General features: G+C 42.1%; 1 protein-coding gene and 1 non-coding gene across 2 annotated transcripts; one reads left to right on the forward strand and one right to left on the reverse strand.

The window, feature by feature from the left end:
• On the forward strand, positions 1 to 25,104 carry CAPN6 (calpain 6). The gene is made up of 13 exons (XM_039247433.1): positions 1 to 112; positions 6,847 to 7,026; positions 15,919 to 16,050; positions 17,030 to 17,238; positions 17,752 to 17,944; positions 18,486 to 18,679; positions 18,921 to 18,998; positions 19,105 to 19,291; positions 20,943 to 21,065; positions 21,244 to 21,446; positions 22,019 to 22,140; positions 22,724 to 22,860; positions 23,469 to 25,104. Exons 2-13 carry the CDS (start codon positions 6,862 to 6,864, stop codon positions 23,649 to 23,651), a joined length of 1,926 nt encoding a protein of 641 aa, XP_039103364.1. The 5' UTR covers positions 1 to 112; positions 6,847 to 6,861; the 3' UTR covers positions 23,652 to 25,104.
• LOC120241996 lies at positions 2,726 to 2,831 on the reverse strand. The gene has a single exon (XR_005531000.1). It is a non-coding gene; the product is annotated as a U6 spliceosomal RNA (small nuclear RNA).
• Positions 25,105 to 26,316: the final 1,212 nt, after the last annotated feature.

Consider the following 26,316-nt stretch of genomic DNA (forward strand, 5'->3'; position numbering starts at 1 on the left):
GTTAAGAAAGCCAGAATCTTTGTTTAGCCGCACTGACTGAACAGACTTTGTAGGGGTTACCTGGCCAAGAGCAGCGGCGGCGATCAGCAGCAAGGCTCCTGGGATAACTCAGGTGAGCAGAGAGGGCATTTGCAAACTTATCCTGCAATTTTATTTGCTGGTTAATGGAGTCTTTTGAAAGAGGTGAAGAAATTTGAACTTTAGAGTTCATAGAACTCTGCAGCTATCATTTTAGGATTTGTTGGAATCGAGGAGGTGTGTGTAATAGTTTGGAAACTTAAAAACTAATGGCATAAGTTTCTATTGGTTATTTGGGTGTGTGTGGGTGACTGCCTGGTGATGAGGTTTTTCTGGTGATATCTGGTCAGTTAAGTGGTGTGTGTGTGTGTGTGTGTGTGCGCGCGCGTGTGCGCGTGTGTGCGCGCCCGCGCGCATGCACGTGCATGGTTTTGTTTTGTTTTGTTTTGTCTTCTGTTACCCAAAATACCTGATAAGAATAAACCTGGGAGAGAGGTGTGTGAGAGAGAAATCAGGCTGACAGTGCTTCCCTCTAGCTTCTGCTGACCCCCAGCTGTGGGCAAATTATTGAAATGCAGGCATAATGTTGGATCTACGCAATGCACAAAAGGTCTTTAAAAGCCCTTAGAAGTGGGGTGCACGGGCTGTGTGCTCTTGCACCAGAGGGAGTGGCTGCCCTGTCTGCACAGCGCAGGGGAGGGGAGGTGGGGGGGGGTGTCTTCCTGCCCTGGCAACAAGCTGATCTTAGCTATTTCATTATCAGCCCATGGCCAGCCTGGTTTTATTTTTCTCCGAATTTAAACTTTGATTTGCAGCCAGGGCTCTATCCCCTTCCTCCCTACTACATTGCCACTCACCTCCTAGGAGCTTAACTGGGCTCCTTGGCCACAGTGGGCTGAGGGGTCAGGGAAGAAAAAAATTCAGAGTATTGCATTTGAAAATTGGTTCCAAAGCTTTGGAGCTTGAAGTTTTGTTAGAAACACATAGGTAAATTAAACAAATTCTAACATCCGGATAGTCATCTCTGGCTTCAGGATGGAACATCATGATTTGTATTAATGTTTTACTGAAAGGTGGCTAATGTCTCATTTGCTAATGTTTGCTGTGAAATTAAGGACATTTTATAGTCTGGAGGAATTAAAAAGAAGATTTTTTGGGTGGGTGGGGGGCGGACTGCTAATTAACTCTTTCCTCTGGCTGTTTGTGTGCATGAGCTTGTGCGCGTGTGAATACTTGGAATTGGAATAGCATTCTTTATTTATCCTTATAGAGCCCCTAGCAGGCTAGGGAAAAGTCTAAACACTTCTGTTGTCAGGAATAGGTTTAAAAAATCTTTCCATATCCTTGGGTGTTTTCAGTTCCTAAATTAAAAGCAGAAAAAGTCTCTTTGTGACCCCCAAACCGTATTTCTTTGATTGTCCTTGATTTGAAATCATCTCACCTTCTGACAGTTTGCAATTCAAACACAAAACTCCTAAGTACATTCTTGTAAGAAGAAAACAGGGAGGATTCTAAAAAGCAGGAGGTCTGTAACTGTGTAAACTTGGGCCAGTGTTTTCACCTCCCTGAAAAAGCAAGGAGTTGGGCAAAATGATTCCGAAGTCTTTCCAGCATAACATTCTTTTTTTTTATTTTATTTTACAAATAGTTTATTGTCAAATTAGTTTCCACATAACACTCAGTGCTCATCCCCAAAGTGCCCTCCTCCATGCCCATCCCCTCTCCCCCCCACATCCATCAGTCCTCAGTTTTTGTCCGCATTCAAGAGTCTCTCATGGTTTGCCTCTCTCCTTTTCCCCCACCATTTCCGCCCTTCTTCTCCCCCTTGTTCCTCCCGTCAAGTTCCTCCTAATCCTCCTATACGTGCAAACATATGATATTTGTCCTTCTCTGCCTGACTTATTTCGCTCAGCATAACACCCTCAAGGTCCATCCATGTTGCTACACATCCAGCATAACATTCTATAAAAATTGGAATTTTATCCTCACAAGGCTTAAATTAGACTTCTAGTATGGGCTTCTTCATCTAAGAGGGGAAAAATGGTTAGTGTGGCAAGTCAGCCAAAAATGAGGGGTGGAAGAGAGAGTGGGTACTGAATGGCAGAGGGGCCATTTTATATTAGTCTTTTAAATGTCAATGAGTGTCTTAGTTAAGGCAGGTGATCAAATTTCATTTTCCACTAAGGACAGGAAAGAGATTTAATTTGCTAATAATGAATGTTTTCTAATACTACTGCTGTTCATTGCTCTTATCTTTAACAGTTAAAACAGCTCACATACTTAATTCCATTAGATTCCCCCAATAATACTCTGAGGTGCATGGAGCAGCCATCCTATTTCCTTTGTGCTTATGGGGAAACTGAGGGACAGAGATGCTGCCGACACTAAATGGTGGCGTTTGGGACTTGATATTGGATCTGGTGACTACGTGTTTTCTTTTTATGATTCTGGGTTGTTTTTGTATGTTCTGATAAAGTTTTTCAATGATGGAATTAAAGGAAATTGTGCGCTCTTTTTTCTTTGAATTTCTTTGAACAGTCTTCTCTGTCTGGTTGGAGTACATGTGTCCTAGATAAAGGTGGATCAGAGGACTTTTATGGGGTCTCATTTGGATCCCAGGGTGTCTGGCCAGCAATTTGAATCTGACCAGCCATATGTTTCCCTGGTAGATGCGTATCCATAGATATCAGCTATGACTCTGCCGATGACATGGGAAGCACTATTCTGTGTAACATATGTGTCATCCCTGAACAGGGACAGTGCTAATCTCTGTATCCTTCCAGTCTTAGTGTATGTGCTGCCGAAGTGAGCACTCTGTGTAATGTGTAACGTGGACGTGGAGTTCTTTTTTTTTTTTTTTTTTTTTTTTTTTAGTTCTCCCTCTCCACACTACCCCCAGGTGTGAGGCTAAAGTGGCCCCTACTTCATGCCTGGGCACACTTAGGTCTTCCACATTCAGTTTGCTCTGCAAACTCCTATTTATCCCCTATTTCACTTCCATGTACAGCACAAGGGGGGAAGCTGGGGCTGGCAGGCGCAGGGGGCAGGGGAAGAAACCAGCCAGGGATAACACCTCCAGAGCCATGCTCTCTGCCTCTCTCCCCCTTAAACGTCTGCCCTTTCTCTCCCACTCACCCCCAATCAAAAGCAGTTTGTAAACTGCAGAGAGGATTTCTCTATCAGAGAATAGTTACCTTTAAGAAACTGAGGTGTATTTCATGCTTTAGAGCCAAATCTGGTTTCCATGTTAAGGTGACCCACGGGTGAAGAACAAATGACTTTCTTCTTACGAATTTGCCCAGATCCTCATGATTTCCAGGCCAGTGAGTAGCAAAAACTCCTAACTGTAGCCTTGTGTTCTACGTGGCAGGCTCCCTCGACTTCCCCTGGCGATTCCCAACTTTCTACTCTGGATCCACCCCTCCCACTTGCCTGCATCCATACAGCCTTCTTCATACTCTATCTCTAGACAGTGCGTCTTAATTGAAATAGCACTGCCTGCGTAAGACCGTTATCTCGATGCAAAAACCTCACACTCTGCTTCACCCAACCACCCATGATATGACACACCCATGATATGACACTCCCCCCACCCCAGGACACAGGGTCCCTCATTTTAGATGTGCACATTCCCTTTGTTAGCTAGAGGCTCCCTTTGGCTGATGCCTAAAGCCTAGCTTTGATTCTGTTTACTGACTTTCTTAATACGCGGTCTTTAACCCAAAGGCCCTCTTGTCTTCACAGCTGGGTGCAGCAAGATAGCAAAGAAAGAGCGTTCCCTTCTCCACTCTCCTAAGCTCTGGCAGGGCAGTTTATGTTTATGGCAAACCCAACTTACAAATTTCTGGGTTTCCGAAAGTTTTTTTTTTCAGACTTCACTAATGAACCCTTAGATGTGAAGGGTTCAGATTCTCCCATGATCATCAAACCATGGAAATGAAGACCCTTTTCAATATCTACCATGGCAATAAATTCTAGGCAGAATGCTTCAAAGTTAGGTACTGTGTTTGCTTTGGAGGGTTTTCCTCATCTGAGCTTAAAAAAATCCCGTCTTTAAGGAGGCAGTGACCAAAAGAAGCAGTGTGGTGTGATGGAAAGCTGCGCACTAAATCTGGCATTAACAGACCTGGGTTTGAGTCAGCTTTGCCAGTTTCTAGCTGCCCCTTTTCTGAGCTGCCATTTCTGCAGATACAACATAAAGGGCATAGATAATGTCTACTAAACATGGCTGCCATGAAGAGACCATGAACCAAAATGCACATTTCAAATGACAAACTGCCATACAAACACTAATTGTCTATATAAGACATCCATCCATTCAACAAATATTTCCTGGACAATGGTCGTGTGCCCAGCTCTGTGCCAGGCAATGAGCGCACTTACAATGTGTGTCCTGCATTTATGGAGTCCCTTCTACTTATTCAAAATACTTTTACAGTAACCATTAGGTTAGTCTCATTAGGTATATTAGGTCTCATTAGGTACAGCCACAGTATAAGGAGGGCAGGATAGATAACCCCATGCCCCTGAAGAGAATATTGAGGCACAAAGAAACTAAGGTCGCAGCAATGGAACACATTTCTCCTGTTACCTAGTCAGAAATGGGGATCAATTCTACTCTGCAAATCCAGCAGGACTTGGGACTATAATTTTATTTTAATGAAAGCCTGTCAAATTTCAAACTGATAGCCTGCTATTCCTTATTTACCGAGCACCCCCAAAATGCAAGTGCCCTCTCCCAGAAGGCTTGACCTATCCACATCAGCTGTATATTCTATCTCTGAAAGAGTCTACTGGGATCATACTGGTTTTTCAAATCAAACCTGATTTGCCTTTCAATTTTTGCTGCTTCTGTCTATAGACAGGGACCTCCTTATATAACAGGGATATATTTTGCAGGGTCTTGCCTGCCTAGTCATTTGACTGAGTAGCAAGGGAGACTGTTGGGGACAGAGGGCCTTCCCAAGAACAGGAAATAACCATTTATACAAAATGTTCAAGGCCCAGGAGGTTCTGGCAAACTAAATAACCTAACTGCCCCAGACTATCCTCCATTTACAATCCTCAGCCTCTGGCAGTCCACCAAACCTTCCAGGGAAAGCAAGAGGCACAGTAGTGTTTGTTGTAAGTTCGAGCACACGTGAAAATTAGGGTCCATTTGTAACAGACTCCAGAAAGGAGACTGGGCGTACATTCAGATTGGCTCTGATGCTGCTTAATGGAAAATTATTACTGATACCACTCATGATTTCAAATACAATGAAATACACTTTAATATTTAAAACATGTGAACAGACTTAAATCTGATGACTAAAGGCATTTTGGTATTTTGCAGTACCCCGTAGCCTTCAATTTGAAAAACAATTGTCAATAAATATGGGTATTAAAAAAACTATAGTTATTTTCAGCTTCTTATTTCTTGGACTCAGAGAAAGGGTAAGTTTGTTTATATATATTGTAGTTTGTGAATAACATCAAATTTAATTTTTTACGGTTTTCAAATAGGAAAACATGTTTACCAGTAAGATATCTCAATGTAATACTGAAAGGACATGAAATAAGGTAGTAGAGAAGTCTGATTAATATTTCACTTTTTATAAAATCGTGGCTCCTTTTTTCATTAACTGATTTGGAGCTATGGTACCTACACACTCTTTAAAGTGCTAATTAGTTTTTTTTCAAACTTTCTCCACTTCTCAGCAGATACTCTGACCTTATTCAGATTTTCTTGTTTCAACACTCATGTAATCATGAAATACAGACACAGTTATCCTTAAAATATATATTTGAAATTATTGGCACCATGTGAATTTCACAACCCTCCTCTTATTAACCATTGAATGTCAAGAAAGAACCATTAAAATCATTACAAATCTGTCTTTGTGGATCAAGCGAAGGCATTGAGAACCTTATTATCATCCCAGAGCTATTTAAAATCAAAGTTGCCTTTCAAATTATCCTCATAAAAACCAGTTGTTAGGGACATTTGAGTGTGGGGCACTCAGACATTGCTTGAAGAGCCACTATATTAATTCTTTACGTAGCCATGTGAGATTTTTTTTAAAAAAGAAAAGAAAGCAACATGCCATGGGATAAGAATCTATAGTCCATCAAATCAGCGTAATTGAATTTCAGTCTGCTTTTTAAGGCGGGCAAATGATTGCACGTTAGACTTTGAAGAAGAAAGACACAATCTTTCTATCTTTCCTTGTCTTTGGAGGCCATCTGCTGAGCTCTGTTGCTTGCATTAGCCTTCCTGGCCAGTAATAAAAAATGCAAAGCTCTTTAAATGATAAAAGGAAAGAATTGTGTAAAGGGGCTCTTTAGAAGTAAAAGGGGCTGCTTCTTCCCTCAAGCACAAAGTGTGTGGCCCTGTCAGGGTACCAAATTATTCTGAATATAGTAAAACAACTTTCTTCTTTTATTTTCAAATTTAGAATTGTCCTTTGCTTTTAACTCTTCTTTGCCAACTAAAACGGAAAATTGCCCTTTAAATTATAATGACTTACTTTTAACTAGCAATCTTAACATTTATTATCTATTTTTTTGAAAATATTGTTAAGGCTTATATTTCCCCGTTTGGCAAATGAAGATACTGAGGCCCCAAAATGTTATAGGCACCCGGGCCAAAGCCCATGCTAAGCTAATTGGTTGCAGACTCTGGACCCTACTTTCTATAAAAATGTTCACTTTTCTTAAATCCAAGCTCCAAGTGCCTAGCGCCAGGAATAAGTCACTGAGATGACTACTGTTGGTCTAATCTTAGGTAATCTTTAAAAGTCTTAAGGACTTCTTCCTCCAACAACTACAATTTTTTTTTCCTTCTAGACATAGCCAGGCACTATGGGTCCTCCTCTGAAGCTCTTCAAAAACCAGAAGTATCAGGAACTGAAGCAAGAATGCATCAAAGATGGCAGACTCTTCTGTGACCCAACCTTTCTGCCTGAAAATGATTCTCTTTTCTACAACCGACTGCTTCCTGGGAAGGTGGTGTGGAAACGTCCCCAGGTAACTTTGTGGGTTTTATTGTTGTTGGTGATGGTGTTTTGTTTTGTTTTGTTTTTGGGTGGTTTTTTGTTTGTTTGTTTTATTTTCTATCTCCTTGATCTCGTTTGTCGTAACTCTGCCTAGTCCACTATTTCTCTTACATAGCCTACTCTACGGAAAGCAATTTAGTGAGACAGCTTTAAAATGATAAGTTTTATGTATCTGTGCTTCTGGTCTAGTTAAGAAGTCTTGAATTTCAGTCAAACTTGGTCAGATTTAGTTATTTTAAAGGAAATAAACCACAACGGCAACAAATGCCATGCTTGTTTTCTTTCAGAACTTCACATTAGTAAATGTGATAACTCAAAAAGCAATTATACTCTTGTCTCTTTAACAAGTTACTTATAGCAACCTCAAGATAAGTTCAGACCTGTGAGGAGGAAAACTCTTTATATGATGAGCATAAATGAAATGAATTCTAACGAGGACAAGATGGAATTTGCACTGGGAGAGGGAGACTACTTTGCTGCCCTTTGCATACCATCACCTAGATCCCGTCACAATTAGTAAAGTGGGATCTAAGTAGGAGCATAGCTCTTTCACCATCTCTTAATAGTTACAATGGTTCTCTGTAGAACAGCTGTATATTGTGTCTCTAAAGCAAGTCTTGTGAACTCTTTGCAAGCCCTGCATGAGTGGAAGCTCAATGTATAAAATGATAGGATGAAGAAGGGAAAAATAGTTAGGGAGAGGGAGGGAGGCAAACCATGAGAGACTCTTGAATGCTGAGAACAAACTGAGGGAAGATGGCGTGGGGAAGGGGGAAGGGGGTGATGAGCATGGAGGAGGGCACTTGTGGGGATGAGCACTGGGTGTTATATGGAAACCAACTCGACGATAAACTATTTAAAAAAATAAAATCACATTTTCTGCAAAAAAAAAAAAAAAGATAGGATGTTGCAATCTGGAGAATAAACGGCAACCTTACTCTCCATCTAAAGGGTATTACAAGTGGAAGAAAGATATTACACCTGAGCTCCTTCCCAAAGTGGGTGACCAGGGATATAGGCCACAGAGAGCTGTTAAAAATGCAAATTCTTGGACCTTCACGAATCCCAAAGGCCCTCTGATTCCATGCATTGATGTATCCTTTTGTGCACTATTATGGAACCACCACAATAAGCAACTCAAGGTTTGCTTTCTTCAGTGAGCAAGCTATTTATTTGTAACTTTTTAGTTGCAATTTCCACAGTTTAATCTCAAATGGACCTCTCACAAGACCTACTTCAGTTTATGTAGTTTGCCACCAGGTGGTGCCAAGATACATTGGCCACTTCAAGGCTCTTATTTTTTCTACATGACTCAAAGGACATGTCTCAGTTTTTGCCCACAAAGTATGATAGCCTTTGAGAGTATGAGACTTGGAGAAGTTCTTTCCATTGGAAAGAAGATTACACTCCTCTTGAATTTCTGTGCCTCCAGTTGTTGACATCCCTGCAGATCACTGACCTGCAATAAAAATCTGGGAAGCATGAGCAGAATTCACTAGCCACTAATTCAGTATGCAGAGAGGTAAGTTTTGTTTTGTTTTATTTTTTTTTCAGAAATGCATGGAGAAAATAGAGATATGTTGCTGAGAGACACTCTTATGAACAAATGATAATGAGGAGCACCTCTCTTTTTTCATGCTTGGATATGAAAGAAAAGAGATTGATAGGGCAGAAGTAGCTGAAAATGAGGCAGGAAATTGAGGAAGGTTTTCTAGGGGGTGGAGGTCTTTTTAAAATATGACAGATGTGAACATATTTTTAGGCTAAGGAATAAACAGCAAAGAAGAGATTGAAGACACAGAAGAGAGAGGAATGACTGACGAAGGAGAGGTCCTGGAGGAGATAGGAGATACCCAATGGGTGACAAAATTGCAAGCCAACATGAGGCCATTTCCCAGATGTGACCCAAGTTGACAGTGCCTCCTGTGCTGGCCAGTCTTTAGACACAGGCTTCCTCCTCTGTCTTGGCTCAGTCTTTTGTCCTTTGCCTCTTTCTTCCAAATTCTGTGCTTTGAATCCTAGATGGATTAGCAAGGAAGGAAAAAACTTAACAACCATGGCAATAGTCCATCTTGCCTCTGAAGCAGACAATACCCCTTCCAGGGTGAGGGGATATCAGAAAGAAAGGGCGAATTGGGATGGGAAAGAAAAAGGAATCAGCATTTATGTCATGCCTGCTATGGGCCCAGAGACTGTGTTTGGAGCTTTCTGTACATTTTTTTTCATTTCATCTTTATTTGTCATGGCCGGGCAAGGTAGGTGTCTCACATATTTCTTTGATGTAATTCTTTTTTTTTTCTGGATTCAAAACTAAAGGTAAATATTATGTCCATTTTATCGATGAGGAAACTGGGTTTCAGAGAGATGTTAATAATTTCCCTGGGGTCGGACTCCTGGCACCCTGGGATTTGAATCCAGGTTTGACTCCAAAGCCCACACTGGTTTTCATGCTACCATGCTGCTCTTTCAAGGGAGACAGACTTGTTTGTATGTCCTCTCTTGCTAAAATAGGTAGCTTCCCACCAGTCAGTTCTCACATTCTTCCTCATTGGGTTGATGCCAGTTAATTGATTAATATGATCAATTAATTGATTCATACTCTCTCTTTTGAGAGCACACTGAATTTAGTCTTAAGCCCAAAGGGAGAGTCTTGAAAAACTTTTATTGAGCAGCTACTCTGTGCAGCCTGTGGGGAATTTACAGAGACAGCCTGGGGTAGGGCACCCCCATTCTACCTGGAGAGATGGATATTGAGCTATCAAAGAGTTAAATAATAAATTAATGCCTGATACAAGAAATGCTATTTTCAGGTATATATACAGTAAATCCTGTAGGATTTTGAAGAAGAGGGAGATCATCATAGATTGGAATGGTTGGGGAAGGGGCCTCTTGTGGGAAGTGAGGGAAAAACAAGGTTCTGGACCACCATCTGAGTCTCCTCAAAAAGCTGTGGATTCCTTTCCAGCCAGAGTGGAGGCCAAGCCTGTGGTCAAGAACCACGTCAAAGTTCTCTGGCCTCTCATCAGGAAAGCTGAGAGACAGCCCTGGGCCTCTCTGAATTGGCTCAGGAAGACCAGATGGCTCGTTGGCCTCACCCACTCCATTGGCAAGGTTGAGATCCTGGTTTGCAGGGAAGCTTACAGACATCTTGTCCCTTGGCATGCCACACAGCCTCATCCTCAACCAGGACTATTTTCTGAAGTCTCTAAAATGGAATAAGTATAATTAACCTGATATTTTCTGTTGGCTTTCCTTTCCCTTTCCCAAGTTGAAAAGCTTCTGCCTTTATTAGCCTTCATGTCTGTAAACTCCACTGCTAGTTGAACCAAAATGACTTCAGTGAAGCTTCCCGTATTCTAGGGTAGGATTGAGTTCCCCTTCTTCCCACTTGCTACTTCCTTGCTGTGTCCTAAGGAGCCACTTTAGATAGACCGGAATTATGGGAATGTTTTGCATTTATTCAGGGCCAGTTCATCTGCCCATACACTCCAGAGAAAAATCCTTCTCTTTAACTCCTTCTTTGACTCAATGGCTGTAGCTGTTGTCCTAGCTTCCTGGGGTACAATGGTATATTGCTTGAGACAGGTGCTCCTTAACTTTCCTGTCCTTCATGGGTGTCAACATATATGGTCTTAGTAAATTCAAAGTTTTACTGATTTATACTGACTTAGAGGCTTATAACTGATCATAAGGCTTCAGGTAAAAATTTTAGCCTGAAATCTGGCTGACAAATTCCCATAAAAATATCTCTTCTCCAGCGCTCTCTAGCCACTTTCCCTTCCTACCCGCCTCTGGCTTTTTTCCTGACTGACTCATACCGAGCTACAGTAGTGTCTTAGAGTCAGACACATCGGATCCCTGACTAAAGTGGAGCAAACCCTCATGGGGCTCTGCACAGCCAGCTGTGGAGGAAGTGAGGGCACCTGCATAAGATCTTCTGTCAGCTCTGGTAGAGTTTTGAGTTTGGTCTCTACTACCATTACCGTTGCCCAGGTCCTTCCACTAGGAAACCCTCCCCAGGGGCCATTTCGCTACACTGGGTGGGAGGAGGGTGATGAGTTTCTGGATGAAAGCCAAAGTGGGAGGAATGGAAGGAAAAGTTTGATGAAGGGGAGACATTAGAAGAATACATGGGCCTTGGTGATGGATTGCCTGTGAAGAAACAGTAAAGGGGAAATATTTTTCTCGGTGCTAATAGAAGTTTCCAGCTTCCCACTGAATGTGACACCTCTGTACGGTTGTTTTGGCCTAGACTGTTCATAAATTTCTTTTTCTTCCCAGAGATCATGTCCCCCAACCTGATTAGTCCTAATGTTTTCCACTGTTGACACAGATGAAGAGAGTTGAATTGGCCCATTCTCTTTACCTCCATCTGTCTTGTTTATTTTAAATTCCCCATTTTAACAGCTTTATCAAAGTGTAACTTATATACTATAAAATTCACCTGCTGTAAATGTACAATGCAATGGTTTTTAGTAAATTCAAAAAAGTTGTGAAAACATCACCACAATCCAGTTTTAGCACAGATACATCATCCCAATAAGACCCTTCATACACATTTGCAGTGAGCAAACTTTCCCCCTCCTCCATTAATGGTACACAGTAATCCTTTGGTTCCTATCTAGATTCACACAATTCTAGATATTGCACTTAAAACAGAATCATAAAAGTAACTGGTTTCTCTTCTTTGCATAACATTTTCAAGGGTCATTCACGTGGCAGCATGTAATCAGTTTGTCCATTCTGTGGCTAAACAGAATTCAATTGCATGGATATGTAAATTCTTCCCACTAAAGCAGTTTGAGATTTATATCTGGAGTCTTCTACCAGAACTATGAAGGCTCAAGTAAGATAAGTAGGCAGTGGCTTGGTTGCGTGGGTTGGAAGTGAAAGGGAAGCTGAGGACTTTAATTCTCAGGCTTCATATTGAATTTCTCTCTGAGGGGTTAGGAAGGAAGTGAATATTTTACTGATAACAAAACCTTCATGCAAAAGTAAAATTCCCCAGCAGGTAATGTAGACTCCTTGAGAGGCTCGTCCAACATTGGTGTCTGAGCCCAGGTCCACCTACAAATGCCCCACCAGCAGATGGTTCAGTTTTCTATGGATAAGATAATGGCTACTTGGACTAACTCACAAAGCCCTCAGGTTCCAGAATGGCAGTCCTGAGCCTTCTAAGACTACTTAGTAAAGTGCTAAGTGGTGTGACATTATTTAGTCATAATGTATCGACTGCAGTGCCAGCCTCACTAATAGGTATCCATGCCCCCATCCCGTCAGTACTGCAAGACTTCATGGAGTACTCTTGAAAATGCCTCCACTTTTCTGGCTGCTGGTTTTCTAGGCATCCTTTCATCTTGCTGTGGTTCTTGAGGTATGCCTGGGACATCAATGTTTATTGTCAGCAAATTTCAAGTGTGTAAAAAACTGCAGAAGATGTGGATGTTGTAGGTGCAAGGTGAGTCACATAGAATGATACGTGTAGGGCTTCAAGGCTTATGATTTTATGTCTCCCTTCCCTCAATCTTCCAGATGTCTCTGAGAAAGGACATGAAGTAAGAACAATGGGAAGTTCTCTCAGTGCTCAGCTAAGAGAACATATTTCCTGGAGAAGCTATTTTTTTATAGAAGGCTTTGGCTCAGGGATAGGGGTATGCAGAGACCACTCCTGGCTTTACTCTTGGTGTCCAACTTCCTAGTTGTGTGTGTTTCCCCCTAAGAAATTATTTTGCCTTGACAAACAGCCCAGTTCAAGGATCACAGCAACTGTGCCAACACAGCTGGGAGCCATTAGGGGCCCAGCATCTCCCCTCCATCTCAAGCCACCCAACTATGTGAATATGTGAGCTGTGACCTCTCCCCAGCTCCATTCCTTACCACTCTAGCAGAGCTCAGGCTGAAATGTCCCATCTGTACTCTATATCTCTCCTCTTTATTGCAGAAAAATTTCTCCAGCCTTACTTCCTACTCCCAACAGGAAGACACCCTGTTGTCCAAAACTAGGGAAAAAGTCAGTAAAAAGCCATTTCATTATTTTCAAATGTGTCACCAAAAAGTCCATTTGGCTGTTTGATTTGCAGTGATTTATTTCCTTTTACCCTTTCTTCCTTCTTAGCTTCTTTCTAGTTTCTGACTTCCTTAAAGAGGTGGAGGATATGGCATAATAAAGATTTTCTCCCATGTTTCACATCATGTTACTGATACACATAAGAGATTTGTTCACATTTAGTAGATTAAATTGAGGAGTTTAAAGCCCATTGGTGATATTTAGCCTGGAACGAAAAGCTAAGATATAATTTAAGCAAATCTTCCAGAACAATAAAGAGCTTTTAGGTAAGTGTTAAGCGAAGAGGCATGAAATACTGGGATGGATGATTGATACATGTTGTTGCAACTTTGTCCCTGAAGAGCTGCACAACATTAACTTTTTTGTGGTGGCCATTGATTAACCTAAAGGCAAATGGATCGGCCAGCTGAGGTCTTGAGTTTTCTTCTTGAATTATATGTGCTTTCGAAGAAGCTAAAACTTGAATCTTAGGTCTCCTACTAACTAGCTGCATGCCCAGGTTGGGGGCAAGTTGCTGCCTTTCTCTGAGACTATTTTCTCCTTTGTAAAATAAGCAAGTTGAATAAATAGTCCCTAAAATTTCTTCCAGCTTTGACAATCTATGGCCTGTTAATTTATCATGTTTTAAAACCTATTGTTAAATGGCAATCCATCATGTATGAACAGTGGTGAAGTAAAACTGGGACATGGGCCAGTTTATAAGAGGAAATAGAAAATAAGGAATTTTTGGCCCAAATTTATATTCTTTCATGATTAAATACAGCTACACACACACACACACACACACACACACACACACACACAATGACCACACTCTGCTTAGACCTATAGGAGAATAATTACCCAGTTCCTCAATTTGAGTTCTGTTTACATGTATTTATTCATTTCTGTGACCTTTTAGGTCTTGAATAAAGTTTGCATGCCAAAAGTGTTGGCTGAGCCTGGATCCTTGTTGTGAAATGAGAGCCTTATGGAAATCTAAGACACTGTAATGTAACCCCAACCACTAATAACTTTACATAAAAACAGCAAATAATTTGCCTCATCTAAAAGGATACTTTTCCTTATGTCAGTGTTCACTTTATATTTTTTCCATGCTAGGCAACAATTCTATGCATCATACCCAAGAAATCATTGGATAACCTGATGTCTTACTCCAAATAAAATGGTAACACCTGACCCACAAAGAAAACTGTGTTCAGTTTCATCTTAGAAAGGGCAAAGAAACAATAGAAAAGAAAGAATATTAGAGCCTAATTCACCCAACACACCTGCTTTAAAAAAACAGGCAACCCCCAACCCATAAAACTATTAAGAAAGAAGTCTTCTCTTAAGACAAAAATGTAATGATGAGACACTAGGTATGCATCTAAAAAAAAAAAAAAAAAAAAGACCAGGAAATCCCAAACTGAAAACCCACCTAACCCTCTCCTTTTGGCAGTAAGATGCCCAATTAATCTTCAGTCTGGATTTGTCCCTGCCTAGAATGCTTATTCCTTTCCAGAGTTATTTTGGCTTTTAAAGGATATATGGAATGTTTCATTCTGTAGACCAGACCCTTCATCAAGGAGAATTATGTCCATTTAAAAAAGAGGTTTGAGAACCAGAAAAATATAGCTGTCTCTATTTAATAAATTTTAAAAGGATGTATGTCTAGATTTTCTTTCCATTTGAGACTGGGATTTATTTCTGCTGGTTAAGCAGAATGTCAAGGTACTGGCCAACAGCATCCTCCACAAAGCTTTCTCCAGCTATTCAAGACTTCATTGGTATTTCCTGCCTTTGAACTCTGCAAGTGCTGATTCTCTGAGTCATACATTCATATCTTCAATTATATGATGTTATGTATATGGCTATGCCTTTGTCTATGCTGGTTTCTCTACCCATTATGCCTCCATACCTCTCCCTTGTTCAATTACCTAATACTAGTCATCCTCAAGGTTTCATCTCAAGTGTTACCACTGCTATTCAATCTATTCTGTTTACCACCAGGGAAACATTGGGGATCTTTTCTTTAGACACTGATTATACTTTGAAAATAACTCTGATGTGCCCTCAGACGTTGTGTTGTAATTGTATTATTTGGGTTTCATTTTCCCACTCATACTGAGAATGGCACAGCTGTTGACATGTTGGGGAAAGAGATACACATACACCCCAAACAAGTATTTCCCCCACTCTGTCTAGCTTCCCTCAGAACATCTTCTGTGGAAAAAGAGTGTCTGATGGAGTGTTCCTGTGAGTTACCCACCTGCTATTAGTGCTGCTGCCATCTATATTCATCCAAAGATGTGAAAAAATATAGTTGCCATGGAGACTGCTGTCGTCTTTGCTTTATATTGGGAGAGGGATTTCTGTGTAAGGTCTCGTAACCCATTTTCCCAGAGTGGGATAACATGTGCTTCAGGAAATCTCATCCTGACAAATAGGAGCAGAATGCAATGTGCTTATTTCTAGTTTCCCTCATTACTATAGTGAAAACTCTTACAAACCTTAATGCTAGCTCTGAGAGCCCCCACCAGCACATCTCAACCTGTTTCCTTGTATCCTCTCCTCTCATTTCTCCTGTTGTCTCCCCCTACATAACCCCTTTCCTGCGGCTAGATGATCTACTGTTTTGTATTTTTCCTCACAACCCCTTGTCCCATGTCGACCTTCCCTTTATCCCCTTTATGGAAGCCCTAGTCGCAATCTTTAACTCCGCCTCTCCTGTAAAGTCTGCCCTGCCTATCTCAGCTCACATTGACCCTTGGGAAACTCTTAACACATTCTTAGAACCAATTATTGTATCCACAGGACATCTGTGATGACCCTCGTCTGATTGTGGGCAACATCAGCAACCACCAGCTAATCCAAGGGAGACTGGGGCACAAGCCAATGGTCTCTGCGTTTTCCTGTTTGGCTGTTCAGGAGTCTCACTGGACAAAGGTATGCCCCCTGTGAGACTTCATTCAGTTTCCACCTTCTTGTCATCTTTAGTAATTTTGGGAAACATCAGGTCATAAGTTTTTTAGATTGTTCAATTCCTGAGGTCAAAGATATTAACTGTGTAACTTCCCTCAATTTATTATGAGAGCTTTACAAATACAGAAAATTGAAAGATTTTTATAGTGACTGCCTGTATAGTGACCTAGATTCTTACCATTAAAATTTTGCTTTATTAACATTGTCATGCAAGAGTTGATCTTTTGTCACTTGCAGTACTTTGACTTAGTACCTCTTCACACTTGTATTCTCTGCACCAAATGGAGTTATAGAGCACCAACAGGAGCCAGGAGATCACAGATACGGGTAACAGAAAAGACAAGAAAGATGGAAATAGTTCCTTGAAATGGTTGTAATAAATTATTGAGTCCAAAAATTCCTTTGGCGTTTAGGTAGAGTTGAAGGCAGTGAAGTATTGACTTGATTTTTCTTCAGAAAAAAAAATTTAGAAGAGTAATGTGTATTTGCATATAAAAAGGAAAATTTCCTAAACAATTTTATTTTAGGTGTGAATAAAATCTGTATTCTATAAAATCTACATGGAATCTCTAGGATGGACCTTTAAACACTGGGACCTTGTATTTTCATTGATTTTGTCTTTTAGGTAGTTAACCATGCAACTGTGAATATGTTTGTGCAGTTTCTCATGATCAAGTTTGAGATTATCTATGGGAAATAATTTAACCCCTACCTGGCTTCCCCCAGTTACCCTGTGTGCATTGAGACATGAATCAAAATTGAACTAAGGAAGCAAAAACTGCAGGAAAAAATGCTCACCCTAGGACCTCCCAACCTAGACCCAAACCCAATGTATTTGATGTGTTTCCTGTTGCCATATAGATTTGTCAAAAGTCAATGGCAATCTCAATTATTGGATATCGTGTGGTGAATAAGAGTTGTATGAATGTTTTTATATTTCCAGACAATTCCCAACCATAAGGAACAGGAATGGGACCCTCGAAAACTAGATAAATATGCTGGAATATTTCGCTTCCGTTTCTGGCATTTTGGAGAATGGACTGAAGTGGTGATTGATGACTTGCTGCCCACCATCAATGGAGATCTGGTTTTCTCCTTCTCTATCTCCATGAATGAGTTTTGGAATGCTCTACTGGAAAAGGCTTATGCAAAGTAAGGAAAGGGTTGACTAGTTAGTGGTCAGGGTACACAAGGAAAGGAAAACCACATTTGTCCTTGAGAACTCATCTTCTCTCAGCCCAGCCTCTGAGTTTAAATTAGGTAGGACATCAGTCAGATCCAAGGCATTGCTTTGGGCATGGGACTGGCTCTCAGAAATCCTGGGTGGTAGAGAAATTAGCTGTTCTGGTTTCCGTTAAAAAACCTCCCTGTTCCTAGGTGCTCCTTCCCGCTGCTAATCTTCAGATCACATGACATTATGGCTTCAACTTCTTCTCTCTAATATTTACCTGGAGAAAGAAGTTTCTTCATGGACTGTCCGTATTCAACCTAACCTAAGCCTAGAAATCTCTGACTATAATCTCAAAATACCTCTCATTTTCACACCTAGAGAAAAGCCAGTTAGTAAAGGCTGGCTGGGCAGAGACTGTTCTAATTCTTGGCAACAAGATGCCCTTGACGTGGAAAAGTAATTTTACAAAGATAACCTTGCATATTTGCCCCCAGGTTGCTTGGTTGTTATGAAGCCCTTGATGGTCTGACCACCACTGATATCATTGTGGACTTTACTGGCACATTGGCTGAAACTGTTGACATGCAGAAGGGAAGATACACTGAGCTTGTTGAGGAGAAGTATAAGCTGTTTGGGGAACTGTACAAAACATTTACCAAAGGAGGACTGATCTGTTGCTCCATTGAGGTTTGTTGTTACCCCAAAACAACCATTCTTTGCTCACTACAAAACTGAGTAGGGAACAGCACCCTTACCCCAGAGACTCAGGAAAAGACATTGTGGAACTCAGAAAATTAACAGTACACATTGAATCCTGGCCGTAGAGCTTTAACTTTTTATCCTTTTGCACCAACCATCCCACTGGGGACCAGTGCAGCCTCTGAGCTGGTGTAAATAGCCTCTGCTAAATTTTTCCTTCTGCCTGCATGTGAGGTTATAGCTGTTTGCTCATGGAATGAACCAGCCCCACCAAAATTTAAAGCTGTTCATATCAATGTACTACTGTGGGTAGTTTCAATCTGAATTGTTTAAATGAGTTGTTATATTAAATTCTATATTTCCTTTCTTTCACTTGCTTTGTGCCAAGTCAAGTTATCTGGATAAAATTTCTATCCACATAGGGAGAACTAGCTTTAATCATACTGGGGTAAACCAATCAAGAAAGAAGAGGAGCCAGGCCTTGGGTCTTCCAATTCTTATGGCCTTATGTATCTTTCTTTGCTCTCAGTCTCCCAATCAGGAGGAACAAGAAGTTGAAACTGACTGGGGACTACTGAAGGGCCATACCTACACCATGACTGATATTCGCAAGATCCGTCTTGGAGAGAGACTGGTGGAAGTCTTCAGTACTGAGAAACTGTATATGGTTCGCCTGAGGAACCCCTTGGGACGACAGGAATGGAGTGGCCCCTGGAGTGAAATGTGAGTACCATTTCACTTGGACTGCCATATCTCCAAAGCCCTATAGTTCATTCTCCCAACCCATCCCTCCATACTGCTAGTGTGCTGTCAATGCTTAGTGACATTTGTGGGGTCTGTGACCCATCCAGAGGTGAAATAAAGCAGGTCCAATCCTCATGCATTCTGGTCCTTTGGCATCCTGCTTACTGCAGGAAGTCAATGGCAAAAATAATGGCTTATCCCTTTGCTCATTTGCCTTTAGCTCTGAAGAGTGGCAGCAGCTGACCATGGCAGATCGCAAGAACCTGGGGCTTATTATGTCTGATGATGGAGAGTTTTGGTGAGGAGGGGTTTTCTGTGCTAAGGGAATTGGGGTTTCTACATGGAAATACAGGGGAGGTATTAAGTACCATCTTTATTTCTTTCCTGCCCCTCCTTTCATTCAGGATGAGCTTGGAGGACTTTTGCCGCAACTTTCATGAACTGAATGTCTGCCGCAATGTGAACAATCCTATTTTTGGCCGCAAGGAGCTGGAATCGGTGGTGGGATGTTGGACTGTAGATGATGATCCCCTGATGAACCGGTCAGGAGGCTGCTATAACAATCGTGATACCTTCCTGCAGAATCCCCAGGTGTGAATCCATTTTTTTTCTTTGCCTCCAACTTATCAAGGCAATAGGAACTCAGGTCTCACCTTGGAGTATGTCTTTGACAGTAATTCTTCAATTTGCAGCTATTATGTAATATCCCTCAACCAAGATGCCTAGTGATTGGTTCAGATGCTGCTATAAGTCATGGCAGCCTGTGTCTCTTTGCAGAGACATATGTTGGCAACAATATTAAATCTGAGCAGTCTTTTCTGGCTGCCTCTTTCCTGGCCATATTGCTTAGTAGTATGGATTTTTGTGATTGCCCCTCATTGGACAGAAATGATCTGCTCCCAGATGCCCATTCTCAATTCTTTTTCATTTATTGTGCAACTGTTCTCTTGGGGGCATATTTACTCTATGTGTCTTTCTCATGCAGTGATTCTTCTGAATGCCATCATTATACTTCCCTTTTCTCAGCTAGAACCATGTCATTTTGCCCAGGATTTGAATCACTACCCTGTCAGTGAGCCCATCCCATCAATCTTCTGTTACCATGCTCTTCCAAATGAAACATTAGGGGTCAAACACAGGCACACCCCAAAGCAAAAAATCCTAACATCCAAAGCCTGAATCTATAATAATCTTGATGGTTTTACCCCCGAATGTGCCGATGAGGTAACCCACAGGAGACAAGAATTCTGACTGTATTGCCACTTTACATGGGTTTGTATTTCTTTCCATGGGCCTACTCGGCCAGGCATTTTGAAGAACACTAAGACTAATAGGCTAATTTACTTAACTCATACATTTTTCCCATTCCTTCCATCTTAATTTTCCTTAAAGAAAGAAAGCTCCCATTACCCCCACCTTATCTGCATGAACAACCCTGGAAATGTTTCAAATATTGGGCACATATACCAAGCTGGAGAAATGGGCTTTCGGCGTCATGCTTAAATGTCTGCACAGGATTAATCTTTAGGGTTTTCATGAGCCTATGGTTCTGAATTTAATTTCTGTTTCTTGTGAAAGAGAGGGAGCAAAAATATCAGAGAGGGAGATAGACAGACAGAAAGAAAGACTGAGGCAGAAACAGAATGAACATTCAAATGCCTTTTAGCTTTACTTCCCAATGGCACCATAAGTCTCTCAGATGAGGTTTAAAAGTCTCTAGCACAGGCCTGCAGCTTCCCTGAAGAGGTGGTTGCAAAACATCAACTCTCCAAAGAAGTGGACCCAGGCCCTTCACAAGCCACACATCTGGGCTAGCTATAGGAGGCTAGCTAAAGGGAGCGGCTATAGTATCAGGTTAAGTCAAACAAAAGTGCTTTTTGCCTTTATGGATTCTGGAATTTTTCTGTGTGCATTTTTTTTAAAAACACGAGGCAATTAAAAAAACCCTAAGATCTTATCAAGAACTAATCAAAACAAAGCACACCCTCTTTGGCATCAAAGACGTAGGCATGAATTGAGACGTTGTCTCTCAATCCATACTGAATTCCACAGGGAGGACCAAGTATATGATCTACTTAGCACGTCTATGAATTATCCAAGGCCTTATTGTCTGGCCAATGGCAAAGTCCAGAAAATAATGCAAGTCTTGGCTACTCAGCGTAGAGTTTTCTGCCCTGAAATCTGAGCTGGCTTATTGAAATGAAAGTGCTAACTAAGCTCCTTGGTGGCCTCTTTCCCTTAGTACATCTTCACTGTGCCTGAGGATGGGCACAAGGTCATTATGTCACTGCAGCAGAAGGACCTGCGTACTTACCGCCGCATGGGAAGACCTGACAATTACATCATTGGCTTTGAGCTCTTCAAGGTAAGAATGGGCATTAGGAACAGAGAGAATAATGGCAAACAGAGTCAAAATTAGGATGGGCTGTGGTTCGGGGAATCAAGGTACGTCCAAGGATAAAGAAAGCAGAGGACCTAGGATCTCCGAACATAAACACTATGATCTGAGCAGAATGGAACATTTCATCCTGTTTCGTTTCCAGGTGGAGATGAACCGCAAATTCCGCCTCCACCATCTCTACATCCAGGAGCGTGCCGGAACTTCCACCTATATCGACACTCGCACTGTGTTTCTGAGCAAGTACCTGAAGAAAGGCAACTATGTGCTTGTCCCAACCATGTTCCAGCATGGCCGCACCAGCGAGTTTCTCTTGAGAATCTTCTCTGAAGTGCCAGTTCAGCTCAGGTTCAGCTTCCTTGGCCAGCCCTGCAAACTCCTATTTCCTGCTTTGCCTCCAATCCTAACCCCGTTGACCCTGCTCCTCCTGTACAGACATGCAAAAGGACAACTTGTTCGTGTCAGACTTCACTGAAATGATGGTGGTAGAAATATTTCTCAAAATGCTTATTTTCATAACCATGAATAATTCCCCAGTAGAGGTCTGAGCTTCAGAGGTCTGAGCTGCCATTTAAGGAGAACAGGCCTATAGCCTAAGCTTTTCCACTTATATCTTATCTTCCATTCTCTGGCTGACTCTATTTTCTCTTAAACAGCTGGCACTCCTCACTGCTCCTCTGTTGTGTTCTGAGTGCTGGGTCACCAAAGCTACCTTTTCATCCCAGCCCTGTCTACTCTGATCTTTATCTGCTGGTCCTTAAAGCCAGGGAAAAGCAAAACAGACTCATAAAATATAAGCCATGTCTGAGGAGGAATGAGCTAGGTCACTCAGCATTTCATGCCTTTCAGCAACAATGTCTGCTTTGGCCTCATCAGAGGTCATTCATCATCAGTGGTGTGTCTTCATTTTGATGTTCCAGGGAACTGACTCTGGACATGCCCAAGATGTCCTGCTGGAACTTGGCTCATGGCTACCCGAAGGTGGTTACCCAGATCACTGTTCACAGTGCTGAGGGCCTGGAGAAGAAGTATGCCAATGAAAGTAAGAACTGCAGAGGTGTCTGGGAAAGCAAACTTCATTTTCATTTATTGCATGTATGGCTAGAAAAGATGGTCACAAATGATTCTCTCCAGTAGTATTTTTAGTCAAGAGAAGTCTGGATGACTGTCAACCTTGACGGAGAGAGGGATGGAAACTTCTTTGGGCAAGGTCTACACAGTGTTCATTTTCTTTTTTTTTTTTTTAAATGTTTTATTTATTTCTAGGAGAGACAGAGAGAGACAGCGTGAGCAGGGGAGGGTCAGAGAGAGAGGGAGTCACAGACTGAAACAGGCTCCAGGCTCTGAGCTGGCAGTCAGCACAGAGCCCGACGCGGGGCTTGAACCCACGAACCACGAGATCATGACCTAAGCGAAAGTTGGACGCTTAACCGACTAAGCCACCCAGGCGCCCCAACAGTGTTCATTTTCATAAAGTATGGGAAAAAAAAAAAGGGAATCGGGAACAGAAATTCTAGGTCATTCTGATACCCAGATGCTATGCTAAAAGTCCTAGTGAAATAGTTTCTTGACTACCTAAAGAACTTTAATGACTCTGTTAAAAAGCAACTGCCACTTTGTTCCAGCTGTAAATCCATATTTGATCATCAAGTGTGGAAAGGAGGAAGTCCGTTCTCCTGTCCAAAAGAATACTGTTCATGCCATTTTTGACACCCAGGCCATTTTCTACAGAAGGACCACTGACATTCCTATTATAGTGCAGGTAAGAATATGAACAGGGACCCCACCACCACCCAGGATGGCTCACATTCCATACCAGATTCTAGATTATCCCCAGTGCCTCAACTATCTAGAATACAGAGCAAAGGTTATCCTGGTCTTTGACTGTTTGTTTTTACTCAAGGACACCTCCCACCAAGTACAGACACTGACCTCCTTATTAATTTCCATTGTAAATATTCTTTCCTTTCTTCATTTCATTGTGGGAAGAAGTCCACATGCTCACACGTACACATGTTGAAGGCACTATCACATCCCACGAGAACCATATGCCAGTTCAGATGACCCTTATCCTGATCAGGGATAGGTCAGGATGGACCATTATAGTTTGGCTGTTTTTCTGACTTGATGCTTCTGCCCATCTGTCTTTACATAGCCATCTCATAGCTTGAGGCAGATCTTCAGCTCTGCTGGCTGGCTTTTCATCTCTACTCTGAGGTATCTTCCCGTCAGCCAGAGACATATCAGAAGATAGTCTCTTGGTTTTAAAACAGACCTTTCCAAGTTCAGCTCTGGGTTCTAGGTGCCACTGGGCAAAGTCCAGTCTCACAAAAGGTGGTTCATATTCACTCATTTATCTTGTCTCTCCAGGTGTGGAACAGCCGAAAATTCTGTGATCAGTTCCTGGGGCAGGTTACTCTAGATGCTGACCCCAGTGACTGCCGTGATCTGAAGTCTCTGTACCTGCGTAAGAAAGGTGGTCCAACTGCCAAAGTCAAGCAGGGCCACATCAGCTTCAAGGTTATTTCCAGCGATGATCTCACTGAGCTCTAAATCTTCAGCTCTAGAGAATCCTGACAGAGCTTTCCATCCTTTTATTTTCTGTCAGATGCCAGGTCTTACCTAATTCATAATCTTTTGAAAGAAAGAAACTCACAGTAACTAACTTTTCCTTTCTTCTGATAAGTTCCCCATACCTCCCGATCCAAGTAGCATCAGTAGCTACATAACCTATATACCTCCAGCAGCTGGACAGGGGGAGGTGACAGTTCTATGTGGAGATCATACAGATGTTTTCCAACAAAAGATCTCTGGGGCTTCCGGGGGTGAGATTCAAGCAGGACAACAATAGCCTGGATACCCTACAAATGTCTTTGCTGCTTTCAGGTGCCCAGTGTATCTTCCCTGTAGGGCGTGTTAAGGAAGGAAGAGGGGTGATCAAGGCCAAGCCGGTCTAGCCTGACATCCGAGCTCCTGACTGAACACTACAGACTTCCCAGCAGCATTCTACCCAGCGGCCAGAGCCTGCTTTTAAGTCCCCAGCCCTTATCACCACCAGCACCATCGCCACCTCCATCACCACCTCCGGAAAGTGTAGTCCTGCCTTAATCCGAGTCACCCCCCACAGTAGGTTTTACCTTCATGTTGAGGAAGCTTCCTAGGTGCTTAATGACGAGCTGGAATTCAGTGAGGCCTAGATAGCAGGAAGGGCCTGAGCTCCAGCTCGATGGAAGCCAGCTGTGTGCCACAAGAGGGAAAAGTGGAAGAAGCTGCAGTGGGAGACAAAGCCTCGGTCCCCCACCCATCCACACACACCTACACTCACACACGCGCACGTGGGCGCGCACGAACTACCGTTCAGGCAGTCAGTGGGCAAGAGGGAGGACAAATCAGTACCACACATCCCTGAAAGGATGCGAAAATCCACCTAGGCACAGTACAGCCAGTTTGGGGCCCCTGACTGCAATGTGAAATCTCCTGCTGCTGCTAGGTTTACAAACAAGCCTGTTGTCCTGTGCCTCCTAATATCATTGGTAATGAAGACCCCATCTGGGGGCTTGAGATTCTGGGTCCTATCCCAGACCCCTCAGGCTTTTCTTTCAGTTGGGAAGCTTCACTCCCTGGGGGCATTTGTTTGCCCTCTTGTTTTTCAGTATTTCTACAGAATTTTCTTTAGAGTCAGTCATTCTGAAATGTTCTTCCCTCCTTCAACATTCTACTCCTCCTTCAAGGTCCAGCATAAATGCCACCTCCTCCATGAAGCCTTCCCTAACTCCTCCCAACTCCCACCTCAGACAATATTTCAATGCTTCTGCAATGATGAAGAAAAAACATAGTTGTAGTACTTAGTCTAGTCCAGCACGCATTCATTTAAAAATATATTTTGTAGGGTTGTTTTTAGCTCACTCATTTCTTACCATGTTTTTCAGTCTGTGTAACTTCTGCAGTGCCTTCACCACACTGCTTTACATAATCCAAACCACAATAAAGTTCACATTCAATAAAATGACCAGTCTTGGCTTGATTTGCTGGAACAGGAAAGATGGCAAGAGTGACCATCTGTTGAGACTCATTTTGGAGCTGCTAGAATTGGGAGTGGAGATAGGGGGAGTTTGGGCCTGTTGAGTTTAGGTACCCATCTGATGGATGCAGAGGACTTGGCTGCATTCTGATGGTGCAGTCCTTTATCCAGGTGGGGTATGGGGAGATTGGAAGAAGAGAAGAGAGGGGCCCTCTTCTATTCCACATTTAGGAAAATTTGAGTGGTATTTGGGATTACATGATTTTGAAACCCCTATAGGATTGACCCCAAGGCCAAAGCTACAGTGCCCATATCTTTCAAAAGCAGACCTTCCAACAGGAGAAAATAACAACTCCTTCCTCCCAGCATGTCCTTTAGAGCCAAATAGATGTGAAGACTTAACTCGCTTCCACACTCAATATCTCATTTGTCCATCTTGGAAGGCAGGTGTATAGGGAAGCTCCTCTCCTTTTTTCTTTTTTAAATTTTTAAATGTTTTATTTATTTCTGAGAGAGAGCAAGCATGAGCATGGGAGGGTCAGAGAGAGGGAGACACAGAATCTGAAACAGGCTCCAGGCTCTGAGCTGGCTGTCAGCAACAGAGCCCGATGTGGGGCTTGAACCCACGAACTGTGAGAACATGACCTGAGCCGAAGTCGAACGCTTAACAGACTGAGCCGCCCAGGCGCCCCGACCTCTCCTTTTTTCTTGATCCCTGACTCTTGACAGGCAAGGATACTTAGGCAGAGGAGGGGTCTGAAAGCTCAGCAGAATAGTCCTTAACCCATCCCTATAGCACTACCCCAGAACACACTAGAGATTAACTTTTAAATACAGGTATTTAGATGTGGTAGAGCTTTTTCAGAAATGCACTGTACTGTACAAGTAATGTAATAGTTCTCTATGGTCAACAGATGGCACTATGATATTACAATTAAGCTCAAAGAAGCTATTACATTTTTTTTTCAGGATGAGAATTTCCCCGCCAAATAAAAAGGTAGAAAAGAAAAGGAACCACCACTTTTTGATTGTTTACTATGTGCCAGGTTCCATGACCAATGCTTTGTATTCTTCACATCTCATTTTAATGCCCGTAACAACCATACTGAAGTGCTGTCATTATTCCTGTTTTTTTCAAAAATCAGGAATGGAGGCCACTGAGAGGTTTACTGCCTTACTCAAGGTTGTTCAGTCAGC

Source organism: Hyaena hyaena, unplaced genomic scaffold (assembly GCF_003009895.1).
Source record: "Hyaena hyaena isolate Hyena2069 unplaced genomic scaffold, ASM300989v1 scaffold_297, whole genome shotgun sequence".
Taxonomy (NCBI): domain Eukaryota; kingdom Metazoa; phylum Chordata; class Mammalia; order Carnivora; family Hyaenidae; genus Hyaena; species Hyaena hyaena.